The sequence below is a fragment of the Etheostoma cragini genome, chromosome 18, assembly GCF_013103735.1.
Source record: "Etheostoma cragini isolate CJK2018 chromosome 18, CSU_Ecrag_1.0, whole genome shotgun sequence".
Classification (NCBI taxonomy): Eukaryota; Metazoa; Chordata; class Actinopteri; order Perciformes; family Percidae; genus Etheostoma; species Etheostoma cragini.
In genome coordinates this window covers 15393545-15417558 of record NC_048424.1, presented here as the reverse complement: position 1 = coordinate 15417558, position 24014 = coordinate 15393545, and the positions used below count along the sequence as shown (strand labels likewise).

Genomic DNA, 24014 nt, shown 5'->3' with positions numbered 1-24014 from the left:
TGCGTGCGTGCGTGCGTGCGTGCGTGCGTGCGTGCGTGTCCAGGTGCCTTCTCTTTGTCCATACGGGACTGGGACGAGGTGAAAGGTGACCATGTCAAGCATTATAAGATCCGCAAGCTGGACAGTGGCGGCTACTACATCACCACCAGGGCTCAGTTTGACACGCTGCAGCAGCTGGTTCAGCACTACTCAGGTACAAACGCTACGCTTTGGATGAGTCACACTGCTTTTTACATCATGATTTACTTTTAATTTGGAAAAGCTCAGAAGGCAAGGCAGGGCAGCTTTATTTCAATCAGGAGAGACATGTTTGCAGGTATGCAAAAAGGTTTATTGTAAAGCATAATAAAATGTAAAAGTGTGAAAGGAATGTGAAAGAAAGATTTGGATGACTTAAGGTCCTTGCACACTGTGTCCAAAATTTTTGGATACGTATTCTGTCTTCCTAAAAACAACAATACCCAATGTGACCCTCACTTCATCATCGCTTCTCCCCCGTTGACACTAGCGTTGCCTCGCTGGTTGTCCTCTCTGCCTGCGTCTTCTAGCCTTTGGCACCGCGGCTACCTGAAGGAGTGTCGCTGTCTCCATCACTACACTGTTGCTCTCCTTTTAGCTGTCTGTGATCTCATATTCCCCTCCTCCATTCTCCTTATCATCATCCTACTAGATATTACCATCTGACCCACTGACAGCAGGCTGTTTGAGTTGGGAAGTTGCATTCTACTCTGTGCTGCAATTCCGAATAGGCTCATACCTTCTGTTTGTTAAAACACATCAAAATGATTGCTATGGATGCAAAAAAGCACAGAAAATTGGACCCGTTCCGAATTTTTTCGTGTCAAAAATTTTGGAGGCAGTGTGCAAGGACCTTCACACAGGAGCATTAAATGAACACTGAATCAAAGAGAGAATGAAGCAGGCAGCACAGTTTAACCACCCTGTGATATTGTGCAGTGCCGTCCCAACTCTATGAAGATCCTGTTCTACTGAAGGTGGATTTAAATTCATGCTGGAGGCGTTACATTTAGCTGAACCTTTAAAGTAAAGGTGATATCGCAGGGTTCTTAAACACACATGCTAGAGCCTAGTTCAGCCTCTCTCTCTCTCTCTCTCTCTCTCTCTCTAATGGCGGTTTTCCACTGCGTGGTATCTACTCGACACGCCTCGACTCTACTCGCCTTTTTTGGTTTTCCATTACAAAAACAAGTCCATGGGACCTGCTACCAGGTACTTTTTTAGTACTACCTCAGTCGAGGTTCCGAGCGCGCTGAGGCGAGCCCAAAAGGTGACGTGAAAACTTGCAGACTCTGGTAGGTCGGATCACTGTGTTGTTAGCAGACAAGAGTGCGGAGAGTGTGTCCAGAACAAATGGACATTTAAAAAATAAATCTAGCCAGACACCGACAGATTATCTACTCTCTGCACTATTCTCACTTATCAACTGTTCAATATTAAGGGCTGTTAGGGGCTTTATGTTGTTTCCAATATTGCACACTGTTACTTTAAAAAAACAAGACAAGTTATCAAAGAAAAGTTTTTATTTAGCTTTTCAAGTAGCGCATCAAATCCCTCCCGGACATCCCGGTCTTCTTCCTCTGCACCCTGTGACAGTGTCCCCCCCGTCTCTGCTGGCCCAGATGCATCCCAGTTGGTGTCATAAGTCTCTCCATGACTCTCATAAAGATTATACGAAGTCCAGCAAGTCACAACCGGAGATCTCACAGGTCGGACGTCGCCCACCAGACGGTCTGCGGCGGCAGTTTTGCAGAGCGTGAATGCTCTGAAACACAAACAGCACACATGCTGGTGTGTAATCATGGTTGCTAAAGTTCATGTACTTTATATAACGCTAGCGTATAGCGTTAGTAAATACTGACTGGGGCCCCTAACACATGCAAATGTTAGCTAACGTTACCAGGAAACTTAACTTACCCTTTTGTGTCGGCGAACAACCGTCATGTCAACGTCTGAACTACGTCGGTATTCCCAAACTCCTGTTTTTTTTAGCGGTGATTTTTGTTGCTTCCTTCAGCTTCTTTTGAAACAAAACTTTTCTTCTGGCTGTGGCGAGTAGCCGACGTGCTGTTGTGAGTCGCGTTGAAAATTACATCATCACGCGTAGCTATGGTGACCAGCCACGCTAAGACGTTACTCATTTTGCAATGGAAAACGAACGTAGAAAGAATCGAGTCGAGTAGAGGCGAGTCAAGGCGTGTCGAGTCAAGCTGTTACCAGCAGTGGAAAAACGCCATAAGTATGCTAACGTTTTGAAGGCTCACTGACCTCCAAAAGGAGACAATCCTGAGACATCTGTCTACATAGACTCCTTGAATCTGCAGAGAGACAAATGTAATTATACACCAACAGGTTTGGTTTTTAGAGACCGGCTGAATATTCTCGTCCCCTGACCTGTGACCTCTGAATGACCTGACGTTGTCTTAGCTTTCCCTTTAGTCTCATCGTAACAAAACATGGTGTTTCTGGACATTCCACCCCACTTGGAACTTTAGGATATGTTGTGGTTAATATTAGGACTTCTTACTCAGCAATAATACATAACACAGTCCTACTGTTATTTTTTTAAGTGGACATTTAGGGATGTAGTTCAGTACGTTAGTTAAAATAAGTCAAATTGAATTAAAAATGTTGACTTGCTAGCTCATAATTACTACCAAGTCCAATTTTTGATATAGAAATTGTCTAAATGTGGGTGTGAGTGTCCCAGAGTTAGAGATATCTACTGTAGAGATGTCTTCTCTCAAATATAATGGAACAAGATGACATTTGGCTTGTGGTCCTCAAAGCACCAAAAAATATATTTGAAAGCCTCAACAGCAATGTCTCTTTCAGCACTGGATGAATGTGGTTTGTACTCGGTGGTCTGGCTGCCTTATGGCCCATGAAGCATTACATTGCCCACCCTGCATTAAAAAGGGAAACAGACAGATGTTGCCATAGAGAGACATGTACAGATGGAGAGCGTTGACACTGTGGCCTCATTTACCCAACCAGTAACTTCAAAGTCTTCTCTGCTGTCCGGCGTCCATTTTCCTAAATTGATCCAGAATGCATTAAGCAGACACTGTTACACTATAATTGCATCTGGTCTTCCAGCAGACCATTTTCACATACAGGAAAAAAAAGGTGGCACTCACCATGAGCAGGGGCGGAGCCAGACAAACCTAGACAGTTTTTTTTTATCGTTTTTGATTGCTTTTTCTCTTTTGTTAACGTTTGTGTCGCTTTTTTGACACAGTTGTCTCTTTTTCTGATTTCTTTTTATAATAATTTTTGCTTTTGTCACCTATTTCAACGTTTTTTTCTGTTTTTTACATCCTGTATCTTATTGTTCTCTAACTAACTGTCTTTATTATTCTGAAACCAGAACACAACACATGATTAGAAGGATTACCTTTCCCTCCTGACACCTAAAGAGAAGTACATAGGTCGGGCTGCTTGATCAATTTGCGGGTCCAGTCAGAGAAACGGAGGGGAAAATGATACAAAGTTATTATTTGAAAACCCTAAAAGGGGCTGTAGCCCCCCCCCCCCCCCCCCCCCCCCCCCATACATTTGCTACCTTACATGCATCTTTTGTTTATGAAGCAACACAACTGGACAATGAACAAGAAACATGATGTCGCGTTAGAGTAGAAAAGCACTTTTTTGGCACTCTTTTAAGCAGAGGGAGTTAGTGTGTGAGTTACAGTTTGCATCATGTTATCCAGATGTGTGTGTGTGTGTGTTGACCCCTGTATCTGTACTGCTAACACATATCTGGCACACAGATTTATGGGTGGAGACAGTGATTATTTTCCTCCATTGGACTGTTTTTCCTCTTTCTGCACTTTGTTTTCATTTGTTTCTCTCTATGTCTCGGAGTAACGATGATATACGTAGTATAACTGATTGTGTTTTATCGCTCTCATCCTTCCTCTCGCTGTATGAAAAAAACCCGGATATTTATCCTGTCACGCTCTACTTGGCACTTGACCTATCAATGTTTCAGCCCTAAAATCAACACCATGGATTTTCTGTGTGTATGTGTCATGGCACATTAACCAGCCCTTTATATTCTCACCATATATGAATTACCATTCCAGATGACGAACGGAGCCGATTATACATCTTTGCAAATAACCTTGACTCTTTTCAGGGCTTGTGCTTTTGATTGCTTTCTGCTTTCCTGTATGTTCACGTCTTTGCTAAAGAGCATATCGATCACCATGTACTGTAGCTATTCTTCAGATGTAACTGGACACATGAGAAAGCAAAAACACGTGGCCTTAAGAATCCCCTACGCTGCAAATTTGAATGCTGATGGTGTTTGGAATGAGTTTATGTCAGGTTTGAAAGAACGACCAGCCCATCCATCCTCTTGCAAATACAAAGTTGATTCCTAAGCAATAAAGACACCTTGCTAAATTCATCCAGTAAAATAAAGGAAACACATGAAAAGTTAGACATGGTAAGTCAAAATCATGAGATACTAAGTTAAAATAAGTCAGAATTGGGGAGAAAATGTATTTTATAATTTTGACTTACTAAGTCAAATTTTTAATTTGTTATCTCATACATTTACCAATGTTGACTCAGTAAGTATTTATGAGATAGTAAATTCACATGAGGATTTACTAATTCAATAATTTGAGGTACTTTGTCAAACAAATGTTAAAGGGACAGTTCAACCCAAAATCAAAAATACATAGTTTCCTTTTACCTATAGTGTTATTTATCTGTCTACATTGGTTGGGTGTGAGTTGCCCAGAGTTCTCTCAAATATAATGGAACTAGATGACACTGGGCTTGTGGTCCTAGAAGCGTCAAAAAAAAAAATTTGAAAACCTCAGCAATGTCTCTTACTGGAAATTATGAACAGACTTGGTTGTGAGCAGTTTCCTGTTATCTTTCTTCCAATCCAAACCCGTCAACGGTATTGCGACGTACTCATGGACAAGAGACCGGAGATGTAAACAGGAGATTCATTTATCGCTAGTCTGGCATTGCCACACCAATCTCCTCAGCATACACTCCTGGTTAAAAGAAAAACGGTCATGGGTTGTTTGCATTTCTTTAAACCAATCACAATTGTCTTGGACGGTGCCAAGCTCTGTATGGCTCTTCAAAATTGTCTCGGGAAGGAACTTGTTTAGGTAGAATATTTTTACCCAGCAAAAGAAAATGCACACACACGATACAGTATCGTGAGCTATTTAAATTAGCTGGATACTTGGTTAAATGTAATTTGTTTTCTTACCAGTGCATCTCTGTGTGTATATCATCCACAGCAATCCAACCATTCAGCCCCAAAACCTTCCAGTTAGACGTTAGTTAATGCCGTAAACATATTCTTTGTAAATCTTTCCAATTATTCCCTGAATGAACTAAGAAGGCCTGACTGACTTGCCATTGTAGGTGTGTAACGTTGCTTCAATCTAACAAGTTGTAAAGGCTGACGTTGCCCAGTGAGCACAATGACATGATGTTAGAAAGCACAGTGAAATGATTTGTCATAAAATATCACATAATATATAAGCAAGCTGTTTTTTGCATATTGTCACGTTATTGGGAATACAGCTGTAAGGTAATGTATGAAGTAAAAGCTAATTCTGACAGCTGTAGGGCAGTTAGCGTAAACTTTAGCTGTCTCCATGAAGCTCCCAGCTAAGCTAACTCTGACAGCTGTAGGGCAGCTAGCATTAACTTTAGCTGTCTCTATGAAGCTCCTAGCTAAGCTAACTCTGACAGCTGTAGGGCAGCCAGCTAACATTAACTTTAGCTGTCTCCATGAAGCTCCCAGCTAAGCTAACTCTGACAACTGTAGGGCAGCTAGCATGAAGTTCAGCTGTCTCCATGAAGCTCCCAGCTCAGCTAACTCTGACTGCTGTAGGGCTGCTAACATTAACTTTAGCTCTCTCCATGAAGCTCCCAGCTAAGGTCCTATAACTCGCAACACAGATAGGAAACCAGAACATGCTAACTAATGATAACAGAAGCATTTTGGCCGAGTGGATGCTGATTTTAAAGTCATGTTTAAATTATTTCCCATCCTTCTTCCAATATCCAGCCTCAGCCTGTCACTCCCCTCTGTACTAACGTTACTCGGTACCTAACGTTATCTCACAATGCCTTGTTTTTCTTACTCCCGTAACTTATTGTTCATCAGACGGTTGTCTGAAGAGGGAGATTAGCTAAAACTATTTAATAAAAAAATCACATTTGAATAGTAATCTCAGCACTCCAAAAGTATTAATTTTTTTACTATTCAAATTATGTTCAACTTTCAGAATTTGTTCCAACAGCTCTAATATATAGAGGTTTACTCCTCCATGCAGCGGCCGTGGGTTTGACTCCGAGCTGTGGCCCTTTGCTGCGTGTCATTCCCTGGTTTGAACCTGAAGTTACCTGTTAACACCAAATCTTGCTTTGTAGTACAGGCCTCTGGTCTATGTCCATTAATTCATTCATTGTCCCCAGGTAGGATCAGTGGCGGTTTTTCAAACTAACACTTGGTGGAGCCAAATAAAATGAGACATTTTAAAAAAAGGTTTAGAAAGCCTAAAGTTAATGTGAAATCAAATCTAGTTTAGCAAGTTTTATAATTGCTCCCTCACAATGATTGAGAGCTGACAGATTTAAAAAACATAAAAGGTTTCATGGGGGAATAATGGATAACAGCACAAAATTAATCACTTAAGGTTGCCAAGCCTTTCTAGGAAACACTGACTATTTTGATGCGTGGTGCGTGGTTACGGTCCACATATTGACAGATTTTATGACAGCCAGCACCGTGAACATAGAGCTGTATTGATTTCTGAGTGGAGCAGCTGAGGCAGTTTCAATGGCCGAGCTGCAGGTTGAACACTCCCGAAGGTGAGACGTGAGACCTTTTTATCTAGTTTTTACTGCCTCGTGCAAACAACCTCGGGCCTTATCACTTTAAGGGGGTGGTGTCTGACTAGATATTGAGGTGGTGTCGTCAAGCATACACAGCCAGAGAGGATCGAAGTTGAAGCAGCTGGTGATTCCACTCAGTTGCCTAAGCAAGCATGGTCGTTCCTGCATAAAGTCCCTGTGCGCCATCTTTTTGTTGTTGACGAGCTTTCTCTTGACATAAATTACTGTCATTATCGTAAAGTGTATGGCAGTTGTAGACCCCATTAGCCATAGTGGGCCATAACATACATTCCTACTTTTTCTATGACCTGAGCCCACACTTGCGGCTTTGGTTCTCCAGCTTTAGCAGCAAGATGACAGACCTTTTCTGTATATTTATTTAGCAAGATGGGGCCCACTACAAAAAGACTCAAATATACAACAGAGAAAACCATGCCCTAAATAACATTTTACAACCTGTTTTCCCAAAAACATAACTCCAAAGCTATATGTAGCTATATTGGTTCATTTATAGCTGCGTCTTGACCCAAAGTTGCTTGTTTTTTGTTCTTGGAACAACTTTTAAAGGGGAACTATTATATAACATTTTCAGGTTCTTGTATTTTGTGATTCTACTAGCACATATTTACATGCCTTAAAGTGGCCTTGCCACACATGACTTTGTGGTCATGTCTAAAGTCTTACCATTTTTTTTTTTAAATGTCTTGTTTCAAGCCATTCTAGCTCACTAATATTCAACAAGCTAAGCTGTTTGACGATATTTGGCTGACAGCTAGCCAATGAGAATGAAATTAGGGTTAAAATCTGTGCAGAAAAAGTACCAATGATATGTTTATTAGTATGGGTCAATAGGCCAAAAGCGCTGGAACCTACACTTCCCATAATGCAAGTAAATAGTGCCTCCCTGTCATATTTTTTAAACTCTATGCCCCCAGTTTATAACTCAGGCTTTCCATTACAGATTTGTAGATTCCAAGCCCAAGCCCAAAAAAAAAACATCATGATATCATCAAGATACCCATAATGACATCAGCAATAGGCATATACACAGCTTTCCATGACAAGAAGAATGATGTGTGAAATCAGTAGTGTTAGGACTGATACAGCACTGCTGTCGTGCTACTCCTGGACATAAATTCCTGGAAAGGTTTTATTCATAGAATGCATAAAGAGTGAGTGTAGCTTGAGAGTAGAATGGACATTTAACTGTTTGCTGTGGTCATTTGACTATTTCAAAAGAGGATGGCTCTCAACATTGGGCATTGGCCATAGAAATAGAATGGTCACAGTTTTTGCAATGGCAACAGTACACATAAAAATGACTCTGACCATAATTGCCATGTGTGTTCTACTCTTATTAATTTCTATGGTTATGTGTGCTAAGATGTGTGATGTCTGGTTAAATGTAGCTATTTCTAGGACAGTCAATGACCATTGTCCATTGTCTCTGTTAAAAAAACAAATACAAATAAATAAATCAGGTGATCAGTAAGGACTGTGGAGATCGCGTAAGATTGATCATTGATGGCTCCCCTGACCTGGAAGCAGCCGGATTTTCAGCTCCATGTTTACTCTGCTCTTTGTTGCACTTGTTTTTTAGTTCTTGTGTTGCCTTGAGGCTTCCCGCTCTCCTGCAGAATGCTCTGCTAACTCTCTGTACATCTCTGTCTATGCTCCCGTTTGTGCATCGCTGCGCGGCGTGTGCAGACCGAGCCGCCGGGCTCTGCTGTCGCTTGGTGGTTCCCTGCCACAAAGGGATGCCACGCCTCGCCGACCTGTCCGTTAAAACCAAAGATGTGTGGGAGATCCCGCGGGAGTCGCTTCAGCTCATCAAGCGTCTTGGGAACGGACAGTTTGGGGAGGTCTGGATGGGTACGGATCCAGGGACCTCCGGACGAAGAGGCTGCATGGAAGGGGCCACACTGAGCTAGCAGAGACACCAAAACACAAGCATGCAAGCAACATGTGGCCTGGGGAAAGGAGGGGATTAAGAAAGAAAGAAAATGGGGCAGGAAATTTGGATAATTCTCAGTTTGGGGCTTATGCCAGGAAAATGTTTCTGGTTTCTGACCCCTCCCTTCCAAAATCATCTGGAAGAACATGCAATGTGTCAAGAGACTCTGCTCTCACAGTCTGAAGATGGCTCCCTTCCATGTCCCTTACTGCATGTTCCTCTCCCCAGTAGTTAACCCTGTGTGCCTTGCCTTCCCTCCCCATGTAGAGAGTGCGGATGGTTTGTGCTTTAATTTAACGGCCGAGTGTGTGAACTACATCCCTGACACTATGGGCTTGAGTCATGATGCCTGGGAGGTCGGCAGAGACACACTTAAGTTGGAAGTAAAGCTGGGGACAGGATGTTTTGCTGATGTCTTTTACGGTAAGGAAATCCCCCCAAAAAGTACTTCTGCCTTTTTTAAATGTTCAGCTTGGGCCACCCTGAAAAAATAAATACCTGCATTCTTAAATGTGCCAAAAAAATAATTTCAATTTTGATTGCTAATTGGAGATGAAAGCAACTGCTTTTTTAAATCCTTCTCCAGCATTCCTGCAAGATTACCATTATTTTTTCTAAAATCCATCAAATAAGTCTTTGAAAATCAGTCCCTAAAAAAGGGAAAAAAATTGAATACTCAATGAAAGAAGTAGGTAAAAAAGGAAACAATAAAAGATACAGTACAAATAAGAGGTAAATTGAAAGGTAGGCCATATTATCACATATCTGTAGAACATCAGCTATATAAATACTTTTCTGATTAATAACATGGAAAGACTAAAAATAATTCTGAAATTAAATTCTGAAGTGATTAAAAGCTGGCCAAGATTTTGAAAATGTAGCTTTTGCTTCCAATTCAATGACATTGACAATTGAATTCCAATTCATTCTTTTGAATGTTGAAATAGTTTTCAATTCACTTCCAGAACTCCACAGCATACCGACACTCCCAGAATAAATGTATAATAGTTTCTTCTTCAATTTTACAACATTCACACTTAACACTGTCATTAGCTCATAAGTTAAGTAACCAGCTTCAGCTTGTCTACATTATGTCTCCATGCTCCTATCAATCAAAGACATACTCTGGTACTTGTAGAGGCTGGCTGGCCGGCTACAGGAGCATTATGTGTCCACAAAATATTCACAGCAATGGTTCTTGACAGCAAAAGTTTGAATAATTTATTAAATAATTTGAAATGGTTTATACTTTTCATTCATATACTTTCCTAATGTTTAGTCTGGTCCATATTGGGCTTCCATACTGCAGAACATGAGGGTGTGTATTCTAGTCATATTCCAGCTGGACAGATACTGAGGATAGGGTTTCTCCAAGATAACACCCGGCCTCTGGGATCATATTACCTCACAACCCAAGGTGACCATCACCGACTCTCAGAATGTCTGCACAGCTGCATCGCTAAAGAAGCCTACTCTGATTTACGGGCTAACTCTCAAATTATACCCCCAACCACATGTACAGTAGATCACATGTTAGCTGATGGGCTCTGTCCTCCCTCTGGGTCGCTACTAATAATCCTGCACCCATAACTGTCACAGAATGAGATAAATGGAGTACTACTACATTGGAGTGCCTTTGCCTGCTGTGGCAGATTGGTGGCATAGCCCTGCTGTGTTGCAGTAACTGGCGTACAACCAGCGAGGAGCTTACAGGCTTGCCTTTGTTAATCATCCTACAAAGGATTATCTGCTCCTGTGTTGGCGTATTGTGGCTCTCAAAGCCCTGCTGGAGCCCTTCTCCTGGCTTTTTAAAGCCATTTCAAATCAAGGTCCACTCTAAATCTTGTACCCATTTAATTATCCTTCAGCACAGCCTCTGTGCATGAGAATAACAGACACGCTGATTCTCATACTGTCTCCTGATCTCATTCTGTGTTGCATGTTTACCTCATTTTCATTTCAAAGCAAGACTAGATTGTTGACTGTTGACTCACACCTGCCAATCATCTCTTCAAGTTAGACAGCAGGTTGGCAAGTCTGACTTGAAATGATGTGATTTGAATATGAATCTCGGTTCCTCTGTGCTGATGCCAGCATGTGTGTGCGTGTGCCAGGAACGTGGAACGGCACCACTAAGGTGGCGGTGAAGACTCTGAAGCCTGGCACCATGTCCCCTGAGTCCTTCCTGGAGGAGGCTCAGATCATGAAGAAACTCCGCCACGACAAGCTGGTGCAGCTCTACGCCGTGGTGTCTGAGGAGCCCATTTACATCGTCACAGAGTACATGGGCAAAGGTACAGTAGATGAACACAAGCATATGCAGACAGTATACACACAACAGGCATGCTTACAGTTCCTTAAGCATTCAATCGCAATGACTTTTTGCTCAGTTGGCTATGTCGTTTTATAAACTCAGTTCAATAAAAATTTCAATCCATTTTGTCAAACAGAAAACAGAACTGTGGAACGCTAAAACTAAAACAGCCAAGTGACCCAAAGTGTTCTGCCCCACTAGCAGGGGTTTTAATCTGAGAGCTGAACCTGTACCGGCACCTTTAAGACCCAACTCGATTGGTCCCAACTGATACTGATAATTACCAGGCTAATGCAACACTTTGGCTACATTGTCAGGCAAATTCACACAAAGCAATTTTTTGCAGTTGCCAAACCTCGCAGATTAATTTCAAAACGCATTGTGCTAAGTAATCGTTCCAAGATTTTTCTGTATTTGTGATCATTAGAAGCCAAAATCCTATTTGCGATTAAAAGATCTCGAATTTGCTCTCTTCTGGCCCCATGTGATCTCTTTGTAGCCCCTTACATTTTAAGGAGGTGCACAAGTTTAAAGTCAGCATAAGTAATGCCTAGACATGTGCTCATGTGTCATACTGTAGGGTTAAAGCAGTAGGGCTGTGGTAGAGGAAAGATTATTCATTCAGATCTAAGGGGTTTATCCTTCTGGGATATGCTTAATAAATTTAGCAAAACTGGCAATCTTTTTGTGCCGGTGGAGATGTTAGCCTCTTACTGGTACAAGAAGAAACGTCACGGGGTCCTTAAAATTGTTTGGAATGATGCTCTGAGGACCATGAATACCCATACTAAATGTAGTGTTTGTAGATGGAATGACCTATCGATGAACAGCCCTACTGCTTGTGGAGCAAAAATATGAAGAAGATTAGTTGGGACATTTTGCTCAGTTCAGCAGAAACGTTTTACTTCCATTCCTGTCAGAATAACAGTTGCTGTTCTGGTTTGATAAACCCTTTGTTTTCAAAGAGACTCAAGATGATTAAGGCCTTCAAAACAATCCTCCCAAAACACTGGCATTTAGAAACCCCACAAGAAACGCCCCTTTAAACACCAGAGAACCCAAGACTGGAAACTTTGATGTGCATCACTGTGTCTGTTGCATGCAGAGGCTGCCACATGTTCAGCGGTTTGGAAAATCAGAGCCAGTGTGAAATGTGATAAATGCCTAAATGTCTTTGTGGTGATCATAAAGTCCCCCTGTCCTGTATTTATCCTCTAACTCTAACTAATGATTGTTGATGCTATAAAGTAGAAGTGAACAGACACATTACAAACCTCATGTCTCCAGAGCATTCAGCTGTCAGAAGATTGCTTGTGGTTGGTAATTGTTGAATTAAAAACAGTTGCTGTAGGATTCCGGGGCAATAGGGCCCACTGATTGGCTGACGGAACTAAGACACACAGTTTGTGTCTTCTTGCGGTGACTCCGAATAGTCGAATATTCAGTGCTAAGAATCAAAAGAGACAGAAAAGTCCAGTTCAGACCAAAGATTCTGGACGAAGAAAGTGTAAACTAAGCTGTAAGCTACTTGCGACGCGTCAGTCTGCAGCGTTCTGAAAGCGGCCAGTTCACACCAGTGCAATGAGATGAGACGGGGTGTCTTCTCCCTAGCAGAACAACTCTCTGTACGTCCATCCTAACTTCCGACTTTCAGCCATTTTTTGTAGTTGAATATCATTTGTAGCGTCTAAATATAAATGCGGATATCGTTAGTGATAAAACACACGATTAAACAGTAAAAACACGCTTTATTTTCTCTGATTCGCCGCTTTGTTTTCCGTACGCTCTCTTCAGTCACTCTAGGTTCTAAGTTGTTTTCGTCTTGTCACGAGTCTTTGAAGCATTTCATAAATGTTTTTATAGTGAGTCAATAAAACCAACCGCATGACAGGTTAAAGTTTGACTTTCCATCATCCGTGACCGACAGCCGCCCCCCACCAACATGATTCGCCGATCAGTCGACAGTAGGCAAGACCATTGTGATTCGACTGTGAAAATTCTTAATCGGGGACCCCTCCCTAGTGTCTGTATGGGTACATGGTCTAAGATCTGTTTATGTCTGCTGTAGGAAGCCTGCTGGACTTCTTGAAGGATGGAGAAGGACGGGGGTTGAAGTTGCCTAACCTCGTGGACATGGCTGCACAGGTATACCTTGTTTGATCTGCACACCTTTCCCTGAGATATTTCCCTATATTTTTAACTAATGCAATGTAAGTTATACACATAGTCGTATATATTTAGAGGAAGCTCCATGCAGCATGTATCAGAATCTAAATATATAAATTTAGATTGTGGTATATATTTATATATATTATATTATATTATATTATATTATATTTTATGTTAAAAATGTTATTATTAAAAAGTGAGTAGGAGTGCCTAAATAAATCCTCTGGTTGAGCATGCGCTCCATGTATTAATGCTCAGACATTGATGAAATGGCGACAGCTTTAATTTTGACCTGCAGCCCTTTGCTGCATGTCATTCCCCCTCTCTCTCCACTCTTACATCTTCAGCTGTCCTGTATAATAAAAACCCAAACACAATCATCTTTATAAAAAAAGAACAAGAGTTAGAAAAAGTGCTAGTCAATAAAAGTAACATAGCTACAGTGCGAAAATGACTGCACTGAGTAACTATTGGATATAATTGTCCACGAATATGATGAGATTGAGATGTGATGTCCTAGAACATAGATAATATAGAGATTGAGACCAATCCCAGTTGGAGTATTGAGCAGTAAGGCTGCTCACTGTGCTGTGCTCCAGGTGGCAGCGGGCATGGCCTACATCGAAAGGATGAACTACATCCACAGAGACCTGCGCTCCGCCAACATCCTGGTGGGAGACAACCTGGTGTGCAAGATCGCTGACTTTGGCCTGGCCAGGCTCATCGAAGACAACGAGTACACCGCTCGGCAAGGTGGGGCTTCCAGCACACACATACACACACACACACACACAGACACACACACACACAAAGTTAAATTCTGCTTTAACATACACACACATCAAAGATCCTCTATACTAACAAAAGCGCACTTCAAGCAGCACCAATGGTATGAAACAGTGGATGAGTGAAAAGTTATATTTGTATTTCTACAAATGTAGGGCGTTTTTAAACATTAGCTAACATCAGCTTCTCTTTGCTGCCAGATCTCGCAAGAGTTTGGTCCTGAGACAGAAACAGGTCTCAAAAAAAGTTCCTTTTCTCCTGATGTATCTGTTTGAAAATGACTATTTTAGTGTCAGAGTGTGTCTTGAATATGGCTTGTGAAGAATATTTACTTGGATGACTACAGGGCGAAAGAACCACAGTCATAAACTGTGTTCACCTTCACTTCTCCCTTTGGAATCAGTGCACTCAGGAGCTGCTGCTAGTGCACTCAGGACCTGCTGCTAGTGTCCTCAGGACCTGCTGCTAGTGGTCGTGGAGAAACCCACGGGACACAGAGACAGGAAACTACTCTGAGTTGGGGCGTCTCAGTTCTAAACTGTCTCTGGTTAAATGCGCATACTTTATACTCCCACTCACATTCACATACCCTATGACTGCATTAGGTCATGGAGGAAATTCTCTCAGCAGCAGAACCACAACATTTGCAACACGCCCACATTACCATGACGGGCAAATAGTTAGCTGTGAAGTCATGATCAGAGTCACTGATCCACTGAAACACAGAGCAGACACTCCCTGCTCAACAGAGACAAAGAGTTTAGAAGTGTGTGTGTACGGGAAAGGAATCTGGTTCTAGCATTGACCACTGAAGCTGTCCACAGTGTTTCTCTGCTGGTGATCACACTGAATGACACATGGTTTTCTGGTATTTGACTGGTGTATACATCAGGGGCAATCCCAGGGTTTTTTAAGTGGGGTGGCACAAGGGGACCAATAATAAGTTCAGGGCAGGACCCAGGGGGTGGGGGGGTTGTATTTTATCCAAATACAGCATTGAAAATCTGCTTAGAAATATGGGGAATATTGGGTAGGATAGAACAACACAATGTAATTCTGCTAAATAAAACCTAATTCATTCTCACTTAGTTTTTTTCTTCATTTTGAAGAAATTGTATATCCAAATACATTGCACATTTTCTATAGGCTATCACATTTCATGGGGGCACCCTTCTAGCCCCGCCCCTGGTATCCATCCTGTCGTGTCATTACCTCATGTTTTTCATTAAGTTGATTGAAGAACAATGCAGAGCTTGAAGGTTCATTGCCAAGGGCGTAGGTTATGTTTCATCACTGGGGGGGAAACTGGAAAAATTGGAGTGTCACACACTAAATTTCCTGCATTCTTGTGAATTTCATCTAAATTGATAGACACAGCTATTGTTTTCCGTCAGATTGTTCATGCAGTAGAGCTTAACGTTTCCGACCGCACTTGAAGGCAGCGTCATTTCACGGAGAAAGAAAAGAGACGGATACGTACTGTACATATATGTATGTATACATGTATACGTATATATAGAAACACTTTTTTTTACTTAATATACACACAAAGTAACAGAAACACATATTTTTTTTACTTCTGCTACAAATGTGGGTTATATTAGTTGAAACATTTGTCAGCAGCCAGTCCTCTGTAAAGGTTAATGTCCGTCATCTCCCCGTTGGTCAGTCTGAGCTCATAACAGCTGTTCCTGTTGATGCAGTTTGCTTGTGCTCAGAAAATTCTCTCAACAATTCTTTGACCTTTGTGATCATTTTGTTACGCATATGTTTTTCAAGCTCTGCCTTGATAAGTCTAACCTTCTTTTTCTGGCATTCAACCTAACACCACCCCAATTTATAGCAGGTTCATCAACCTTCTGAACTTGTCCATTAAGTAGCTTTACAGTTCTGTGAGCCACCAGGTAGAACTGAAAAAAAGTAATAATACTTTTTACATTCCTAAATCAGAATTTAGGTTGTATTGCCACAATAAGTACACTTATGTGGAATTTGCCTCAGTGAAAGGTAAATTAACAAAACAAACAAATATATTATGTAAGGGATAATGTAGAGCGGAGCGAGGTGGTTGTTCTAGGAAATACATCCCCTATAGGGTGATCCAGACACAAAGATGATAAATTATCCGCACTTCTATTCAGCGGATTGATTGATAGCTGTCCTCCAGCGTGAACAGAGCTTCTATGGCAACAGGGTGTTATATTTAGCAGCGGCCTGTTATTAAGATAATAACCGCATTCTACATTAGAATTCAACCAAGCCATGTGATAAACATTAATATGAAATAAACAATAAATAATATAAAGACAGAAAAAATAAAGTAAATACAGAAAAAGAAACATCTGCCCCATGTAACTATTTAACACCAGATTGTCTTTGATTCATGTTTGAAGCCAGCAGTACCATGTTCATCATGCCAATAAAGCCCACTGACTCTGTTAGTGAGAGTGAAGGGGCACTGTGTCAAACCAACACCATCAGACAGTACAGGATCATGGCAAATGATATAATGGAATGAAACTATTTATTTTGCCAAGCACATATGGCTTGCACTTGTTCAGGTTTCTGAAGTAAATAGGTGCTTCATGAGCAGAATGAAAAGGAGCTACTACTCAGGCAACACATGTGCAGTACTCCCCTTGTACATGGAAGCAGATTTAAAGAGTACTGCCAGGCCCGGAGGTAGGCAGAGGATCATCAGGACTCATTTGCCACCAGGGGGCCCAGTAAGAAGGGGGAAAGTCAAAACATACGTTTATTTTTTTTATTTTTTTTTATAGTTTTAAAAATAATTTTGAAGTGTAAATTTCCAACTTCACTCCAATTAGGGGGGAAATCTGTTTCCTGTATTATGTGTTAGCTAGTAGCACTAAGTAGTACTAGGAGTAGTAGTAGCAGTTAGTATGTTAGCGGTTACACTACCACTTTTCTGGGATGTTTTTGGGTGCAGCAAAGCGAATGAAAATCAAGAAAACAACAAAGAAAGGCTTCACACATAATTTAGGCATTTCAAATGAGCCTAAATTAGCTTCATTAAAATACCTAAATAAATAACTTAGCATAATATGCATGTGGCAGTAAAAAGTAATCTTGTTTATTCATCAAATAAGTATGCATTTGGAAGGGGCCCAAAAAATTATGCTGAAATGATAGCTCAGATGTATCACTGCAGACTCAGTCAGCACTAAAATGAGAACACATGTTCTCAGTAAAACGGGGCTAACAGTCCACAGAGGAGCACATATACCTGTTTAACTACTGACTATGAACTACTGAGTCTGTGTGTAGGCTAGAATCATAGGCACCCACAGAAAATACAGAGCACCAGTAGGCCTGGGCTACATCCATTTAAAATGAAACACTGCAGTTGGTGCTAAGTGGAGCGACTGTCATAGTGTGGTTGGTTATGTCGCTCGATGAGCGCTGCTCTAGGTTTTGGCCAATGTGAATAAATACATTTCAGTATACAATACATATACACTACAATACATTAGACTACACCACTGGTTAAACTCTAGCCAGGTTAACCATTGTTAGCAATTCCTAGTTTATAACAAGTTAGCAACATGTCCACAGATCCAAGTAGCACAGGACTGTGTGTACGACTGATTTAATGGAAAACAAATAAGACAGAAGTGCTAATAAACTGTATGTCACTACAGCTTTCACTGTTGATGCACAGGGCAGCCATGTTGGAGCTCAGGGTACTGCGAGGTAGTCCGGGTTCCGAGCTCTGAGCTGTTAATAATTTAACAGTCAACAATTTCCTCCAAGCAAGCATTTGGAGCAACAGTGACGAGGAAAAAGGTCCTTTAGGCAGGCGGCATCTGTTGCTGCCGGTTAGGACACAGAGACACTAATACAGAAACACATCTGTAGATATAATAATTATAGCAGTTGGAATGATGAACAGGGGTTGTTATGGTAACAAGTAACATAGTGGAACTATAACTAGAAATAATAGTTGTAGCAGTTCAGGGCGTAGTAGGGCAATGCGGGGAATAGTAGGGCATAGAGGGGCGTAGCAGGGCGTAGAGGGGCATGGTGGGGCATAGCAGGGCGTAGAGGGGCATGGTGGGGCATAGCAGGGCGTAGAGGGGCATGGTGGGGCATAGCAGGGCGTAGAGGGGCATAGCCTGGCGTTGAGCAGGACCACGGCGGCAACTGCAACCATGATTTAGGTGCCAACCCAATCCATGAACAACTGTGAGTTGAGAAAACATAAGGACTCCGGGTAATAAGCTCCCCGGAGCTAAGTTAGCAACAAGCCTTTCTGGGACATGAAGTCACACAGATGGAAAGAGAGAGAAGCTCAATGTTTCAAAGGAAGTTCCCCGGTGCTCTAAAACTATAGCAGCATAACTAAGAGCTGGTCAGAGGCAAATCTGAGCCAGCTCTAAAAGGGTTGGTGGATGAATCTGACGACTGTGAGGAGAAGCAGAGAGGAGTGTTACCAAACATGTCTTTGGTCACAGTAAAGAGAAGAGGACATGTCCAGGTAACATCTTATTTCATGTCTGCTCTCCTACAGGTGCAAAGTTCCCCATCAAGTGGACCGCCCCCGAGGCTGCGCTGTACGGGAAGTTCACCATCAAGTCGGACGTGTGGTCGTTTGGCATCCTGCTGACGGAGCTAGTCACCAAGGGCCGGGTGCCTTACCCAGGTGAGGAGGGGGAGGGTTAACCCTCATGTTGCACTCGGGTCAAATCAAAGTTGTTGTTTTTTTTCTTCTAATCTGGGATCATCCACTCAACACATGGTCCTGTGACTCAAAATAATAATGAGATAATAATTTCTGCTTTTTTAAACAAAAGAAATAGGTATAATTTCACATGAATGCAGTTTATTGACCATGGATTACATGAAATTCCATGAAATAGGCTAATACTAGTGGTGGTGGCAACAAAAAGGCAAACATTACAAAACAAAAGCATTGATACGCATAAATATACAAATAAATAAGAGTGGCACCTTTGCTATCACCCTCCAAGACATCTCAGTCCTTTCCCCTTCTGGGGTTTTCCACCTTGTTGAACCCCAGGCCTCCTGTCCCACATCTTCCTTCTGTAGAAGCTTCCCTATGTCTCCTTCATTTGTAAAAGGATCTTTAAACCTTCCTTCCCCTGGCATAATGTGAGATAACCCTTTATGAACGGTGCCATGTCATTTCTCCGACGCTACGTTGTTCCGATCTCTCTACAACCTGAATAATTCCCTTTGGTCCTACAGCGCACTAGTCCGTCGTCCCTTTGTTCCACATAGTTAGGCTTTTGTGGGTCACCTCCCGTAATCTAAAGTATGAATCAACACTGACAAACAAAAATACTTTCCCCTATCTTATAAACACATTTAAATGTTTATCTAGCCTAATCCACCCAATCTCTTCACCGTTTTGCAGTTTAGTGTACCAAAAAATAACCCAGTTTGTACAGGTCCTGTCCCCCCACCAGTCCCCCATCCTAACCTTAACCACTGGAGGTCAAATGCCTAAGCCCACCCAATCAGCTATCCTTTATAAAAATCCTATATGGTTGGAACAATAGGATATCAGATCAGAGGGTTTAATTTGTCATAACAAAGGGACGTGGGACTAGTGGGCTGTAGGAACTAAGGGAATATTTGGGTTATTGTGAGGTCGGAACAATGGAGCATCGGAGAAATGGGCAGTCCCCTTATGAATCGCCGCCGCTCGTCTGTGGGACGACTGCATCTCTGACAGAAAGTAAAACCAAAATCTAAAGGTAAGGCCACGCCTGGGCCGGGTCGGGGGCCCAGAGAGGACTCACAGTGCAGCTCCCTCAGAGGAAACACATGTTTGTCCAGATGGGGCCGGGGGGCTGCATGGGCTTCAGGGTGAATGTGGGGAGGGTTAGCACACATGCTAACAGATGTGTTCGCAACTAACAGAGGCCGTCTCTGTAGGAGCCACGCATACGTCTGTACTCAAGTTCAGTTATTCAACCTTAATTTATACTGGAGAGATCACTGAGGGGCGACCCTCATTTATGACGACATCAACTCAAATTACAAAGACAAAAACAGTACTACAACACAGAAAACACCATCATATGAAAATAAGTAATCATCAAAATAAGTAGATAAAGTACAAAAGTATACTTGGAAAAAATGACTTCAGTATTGAGTATTTATCAGATATTCATGAGTAATGAGTAAAAAACACTAGCACAATTGTTACCACGTCTTTGATGGATCATGTAACTGTTTACATGCGTCACACTCTCCTCGGGGTTCCCTAACATTATGGGATGTGATTGGCCACAGCTTTTAAAGGGCGTTACACAGTAGCCGCAGCCGAGCTGGCGGGCGTAAATGTGACATAATGAGATCGCCGTAAGTATTTATACTTGTGCGTGGTGTTCGCAACACTAGCTGCAGTCTTCTCTTGAAGACAGGTGGCGCTAATGAGCAAAGGCTACCAACTTTTTGATTTCTACGGACTAGAAGAAGAAAAAAAAACTGCAGAACTGGCAGCAGCATTGACGTCAATGCTTCAATTTGATTGGATGACCTATTTGGTGGGAACGAGCCTTTCATTCACAATAAAAGAACTCATCTTAACCCAGTTAGTTTACAATAGAGACCTGCTGAGAGTCCTGGTATCCGGTTGCCCTCGAGCTCGTCCATGCTTCCTGTTTCCCCTCCGTCTCGCGCCGATCAAGAAAATAAAGTGGTGCGCGCTCTCTGCTCGCGCACTCAAACTCCTGGCCCACCAGTGAGATCTACGTCATTTTGACGTCACCTTGGCGCACGCTTGGATGCATCATCTGTAAAATGGCTCTAACACCTTTAATGTATGATCATGTTTCCTTTCTGATCCTTTTCTTCACTTCTTGGATACTACAAACTAGGGGTGGGAGAAAGAATCCATGTATTTTGATTGTTTTGCGATGATTTTATTTATTCACATAAATATTAAGTGCATTATTTACCTTTTTCTTTTTGTTAGAGAAGGAAATGAAAATCCTCAATACTTCTCAAATTACAATAAACGAAAATCGTGATACAAATCCAAACAGCACCCGGGTATATCGCCCCGGCCCTGTGGAAGCAGTACAGATATTCCCATTAGGATCAAAAGCAGGAAAGGCAGCAGCTGTGATGCCTGATATTCTGGATATTTAGTGTTAAACGTGTCAGCATAAAGGAAGCGTAAACAGACAGCGTTGATACTCTACGCTACTGATCTCAGACCAGCGTTGACATCTGGAGTTGCCACAGATCGAGCGGTGCCTTCTGAAAAGCCAGACTCCGACAGTGAGAAAAGAAATGGAAAGAGGGACCCCAGATATTGGGTCTGATCTGAATCTCCTGTGTAGCTACAGTACATTCATTCTTCTCCAGCTGTGTACAAAGTCATTGGAGCAGACCGGGGATCAGCACACCAACAGTCTGTTTCAATTGTGAGAAGGAAAGAACAGCATGTGTCCTTACGTAATAATATTACTTTTTCTCCCAAAACATGAAGTTATTGAGTGAGAGCGTAACAGCAACATTAAAATTAAACCAGGTTCATGTAAGGAGCAAAGGTAACTCATTAGAAAATCTTCTGGTTTTGTTTTAGACTAAAGAGATTGGTTGAAGAGGAACAGATTGGTAGCAGTGGGATTCTGTTTGTATTGAACGTCACCAAGGCAAAATCAAAGCAGTCTGTCTCCACGGAGCTGTCATATTGATCTGTTTAAGAGCCCCGGTGCACTTACTCTCCCTCTGCGTGTGCTTCATTTTTCAGGCATGAACAACCGCGAGGTGCTGGAGCAGGTGGAGCGAGGCTACAGGATGCCGTGCCCCCAGGACTGCCCCATCTCAATGCACGAGCTCATGCTGCTGTGCTGGAAGAAGGACGCCGAGGAGCGGCCCACCTTTGAGTACCTGCAAGCCTTCTTGGAGGACTATTTCACAGCCACTGAGCCTCAGTACCAGCCCGGGGACAACCTCTAGACCCCCTGTATCGCCCGGGGGTCGGCCCGGGGCTGGGGCAGGACTGGCCCAATCACCGCTGTTACAAAAACTCTGGAGCCTTCCCAGCCAGGCCTTTTATTTTAGGGATCTGTACAGCTTCCTCAGCTCAGCCCGAGCATTTTCAGTTCAAACACCTACCCCTAAAACCCAACCCTCGGCCTCCGACACGCCCGCCGGTGTCTGCCAAGTAGGGAAGGTTGAGGAGGTGGAGGATGGCCGGAGTTAACTGGGGTTGTGTTAATGCAATGTATTCAGTGTAAATAAGAAAGGCTTGTTTTAGTTTTATTTGTTTGCTTTAAGATTTTATTTTCTCCTGCACAAAATAATAATGACAAACATGACGGAGGCCAAAGAGGAAAAGCTGAGCAGGCACAGTTATCTGTACATTTAATATACTCTAGCTCCCGTATTATTTGCTAGAGATTGAATTGGAAGCCTTAATATTTTTTTTCCAAATTTTCCATAATGTGCTAAAAAAAAAGCTTATTGCTTTTATTCCTTATTTTTCATTTGGTAGTATTGCAGAATCTTCTTCAGACAAGTAAGTCTTCAATCGGCCTTCTGTTCTTCTCTTGCACTCCCCCCCCGCCATAAAAAAATTACGGAAAAAGGTTCTTTTACAAGTGATATACACAGTCACATTTTTGTTAATGTCAACCAAACCAAAAGACTTTGAACATATCCCTACTCACTTCTAACTAAAACAATTTTCGGTGGAAAATATGGCTGTGGAAAATATGGCTATGTTTCTACCGCGAGCGGTTGTTTTTTTAAAGGTTGAGTTAATTTAAGAGTACGAATGACTTATTGGTCACTCCCCGCCAGGACGGCTATTTTTCAAGGGAAGTCAGTGAGGACGGTGGCGTCTTCCTGTCCATATCCTGCAGAGCACCGACCTGCAGCTGAACCTGGACCAGCTCCTCTCCTGACTTATTTCTTTTCTTATGTTTTACTGACACAGTTATATTCTCCTTGTAGTTTGATTCTGCTTTGAGTATGTTCTTATTTAACCCTTTAAAGTGATCCCAGTTGTACTGTATGATCAGAGGAGGCTTGGGGGCCAATAAACATTGCAATTCAGAATCAAAAATAAAGATTTTGGGTTTGAATTCAAAAAGGACCCCACTGAATTGGAAACGGACCCAAGCCACCCTGATCTGGTTTTAATGCAGATGGTTTCGTGGCCAATAGGAAAAACCTTCATTTGTCCGTTGTACAGCTCAATGGGTTTAAGTATCGCTAACTTCCATTCTTTATATCTTTTCATTTCCATTTTTTAACACAACTTGTTTTGGTAATTCAGTGATTTGGCATTTGCAATTCAGAAAAGAACAATAAACATTTTACACTCTTTCCAACACACTTCCTTTCCATATACCAGTGTTTGTGTGTTGAAACCATAACATGCTTCCGTGTGTGAAGTCAAATCCAGCACGCTGTTTGAGGAGAGGAGAAAAGATAATATTTTTTATCACATTCATAAAGCCAAGGGATTCACAAGAGACATATTCAGATTTAACTCTTTAATATGGGGCTAACCTCAAAAACACAACATCACACAGTACCTGTGAAGCAGCTCCATAGACACAACTAGTTTCTCTATTATAAATACGTCTTAAGTCCAAGCTGTGATAACCCTAATGACATAATCATCATAAAGCCTGGAGCAGGGGAAACAGTAGCAAGAACCTTTTGTCCCTTTTTCTGTTTAAAGGGTTCTGCCTGAAGTTGGAATGCTTAGAGAAAGGTCCCATGACATGGTGCTGTTTTGGATGCTTTTATGTAGGCCTTAATGGTCCCCTAATACTGGATCTGAAGTCTCTTTTATATAGGCCTTAGTGGTCCCCCAATACTGTATCTGAAGTCTCTTTTATATAGACCTTAGTGGTCCCCCAATACTGTATCTGAAGT

General features: G+C 42.0%; 1 protein-coding gene across 5 annotated transcripts in view; it reads left to right on the top strand.

The window, feature by feature from the left end:
• Window positions 1-23465, top strand: part of fynb (FYN proto-oncogene, Src family tyrosine kinase b) — an 83803-nt gene extending 60338 nt beyond the window's left edge. For 3 of the 5 annotated variants that reach the window (XM_034900982.1, XM_034900983.1, XM_034900984.1), the window contains 7 exons: window positions 44-193; window positions 8608-8772; window positions 10969-11148; window positions 13237-13313; window positions 13937-14090; window positions 18655-18786; window positions 21874-23465. In XM_034900982.1, coding sequence (XP_034756873.1) covers window positions 44-193; window positions 8608-8772; window positions 10969-11148; window positions 13237-13313; window positions 13937-14090; window positions 18655-18786; window positions 21874-22082 — 1067 coding nt within the window. In that variant the 3' untranslated portion in view covers window positions 22083-23465. Of the gene's footprint in view, window positions 1-43; window positions 194-8607; window positions 8773-9121; window positions 9278-10968; window positions 11149-13236; window positions 13314-13936; window positions 14091-18654; window positions 18787-21873 lie in introns of all 5 variants that reach the window. The other 2 variants (XM_034900986.1, XM_034900985.1) reach the window with 2 other exon arrangements.
• Window positions 23466-24014: the final 549 nt, after the last annotated feature.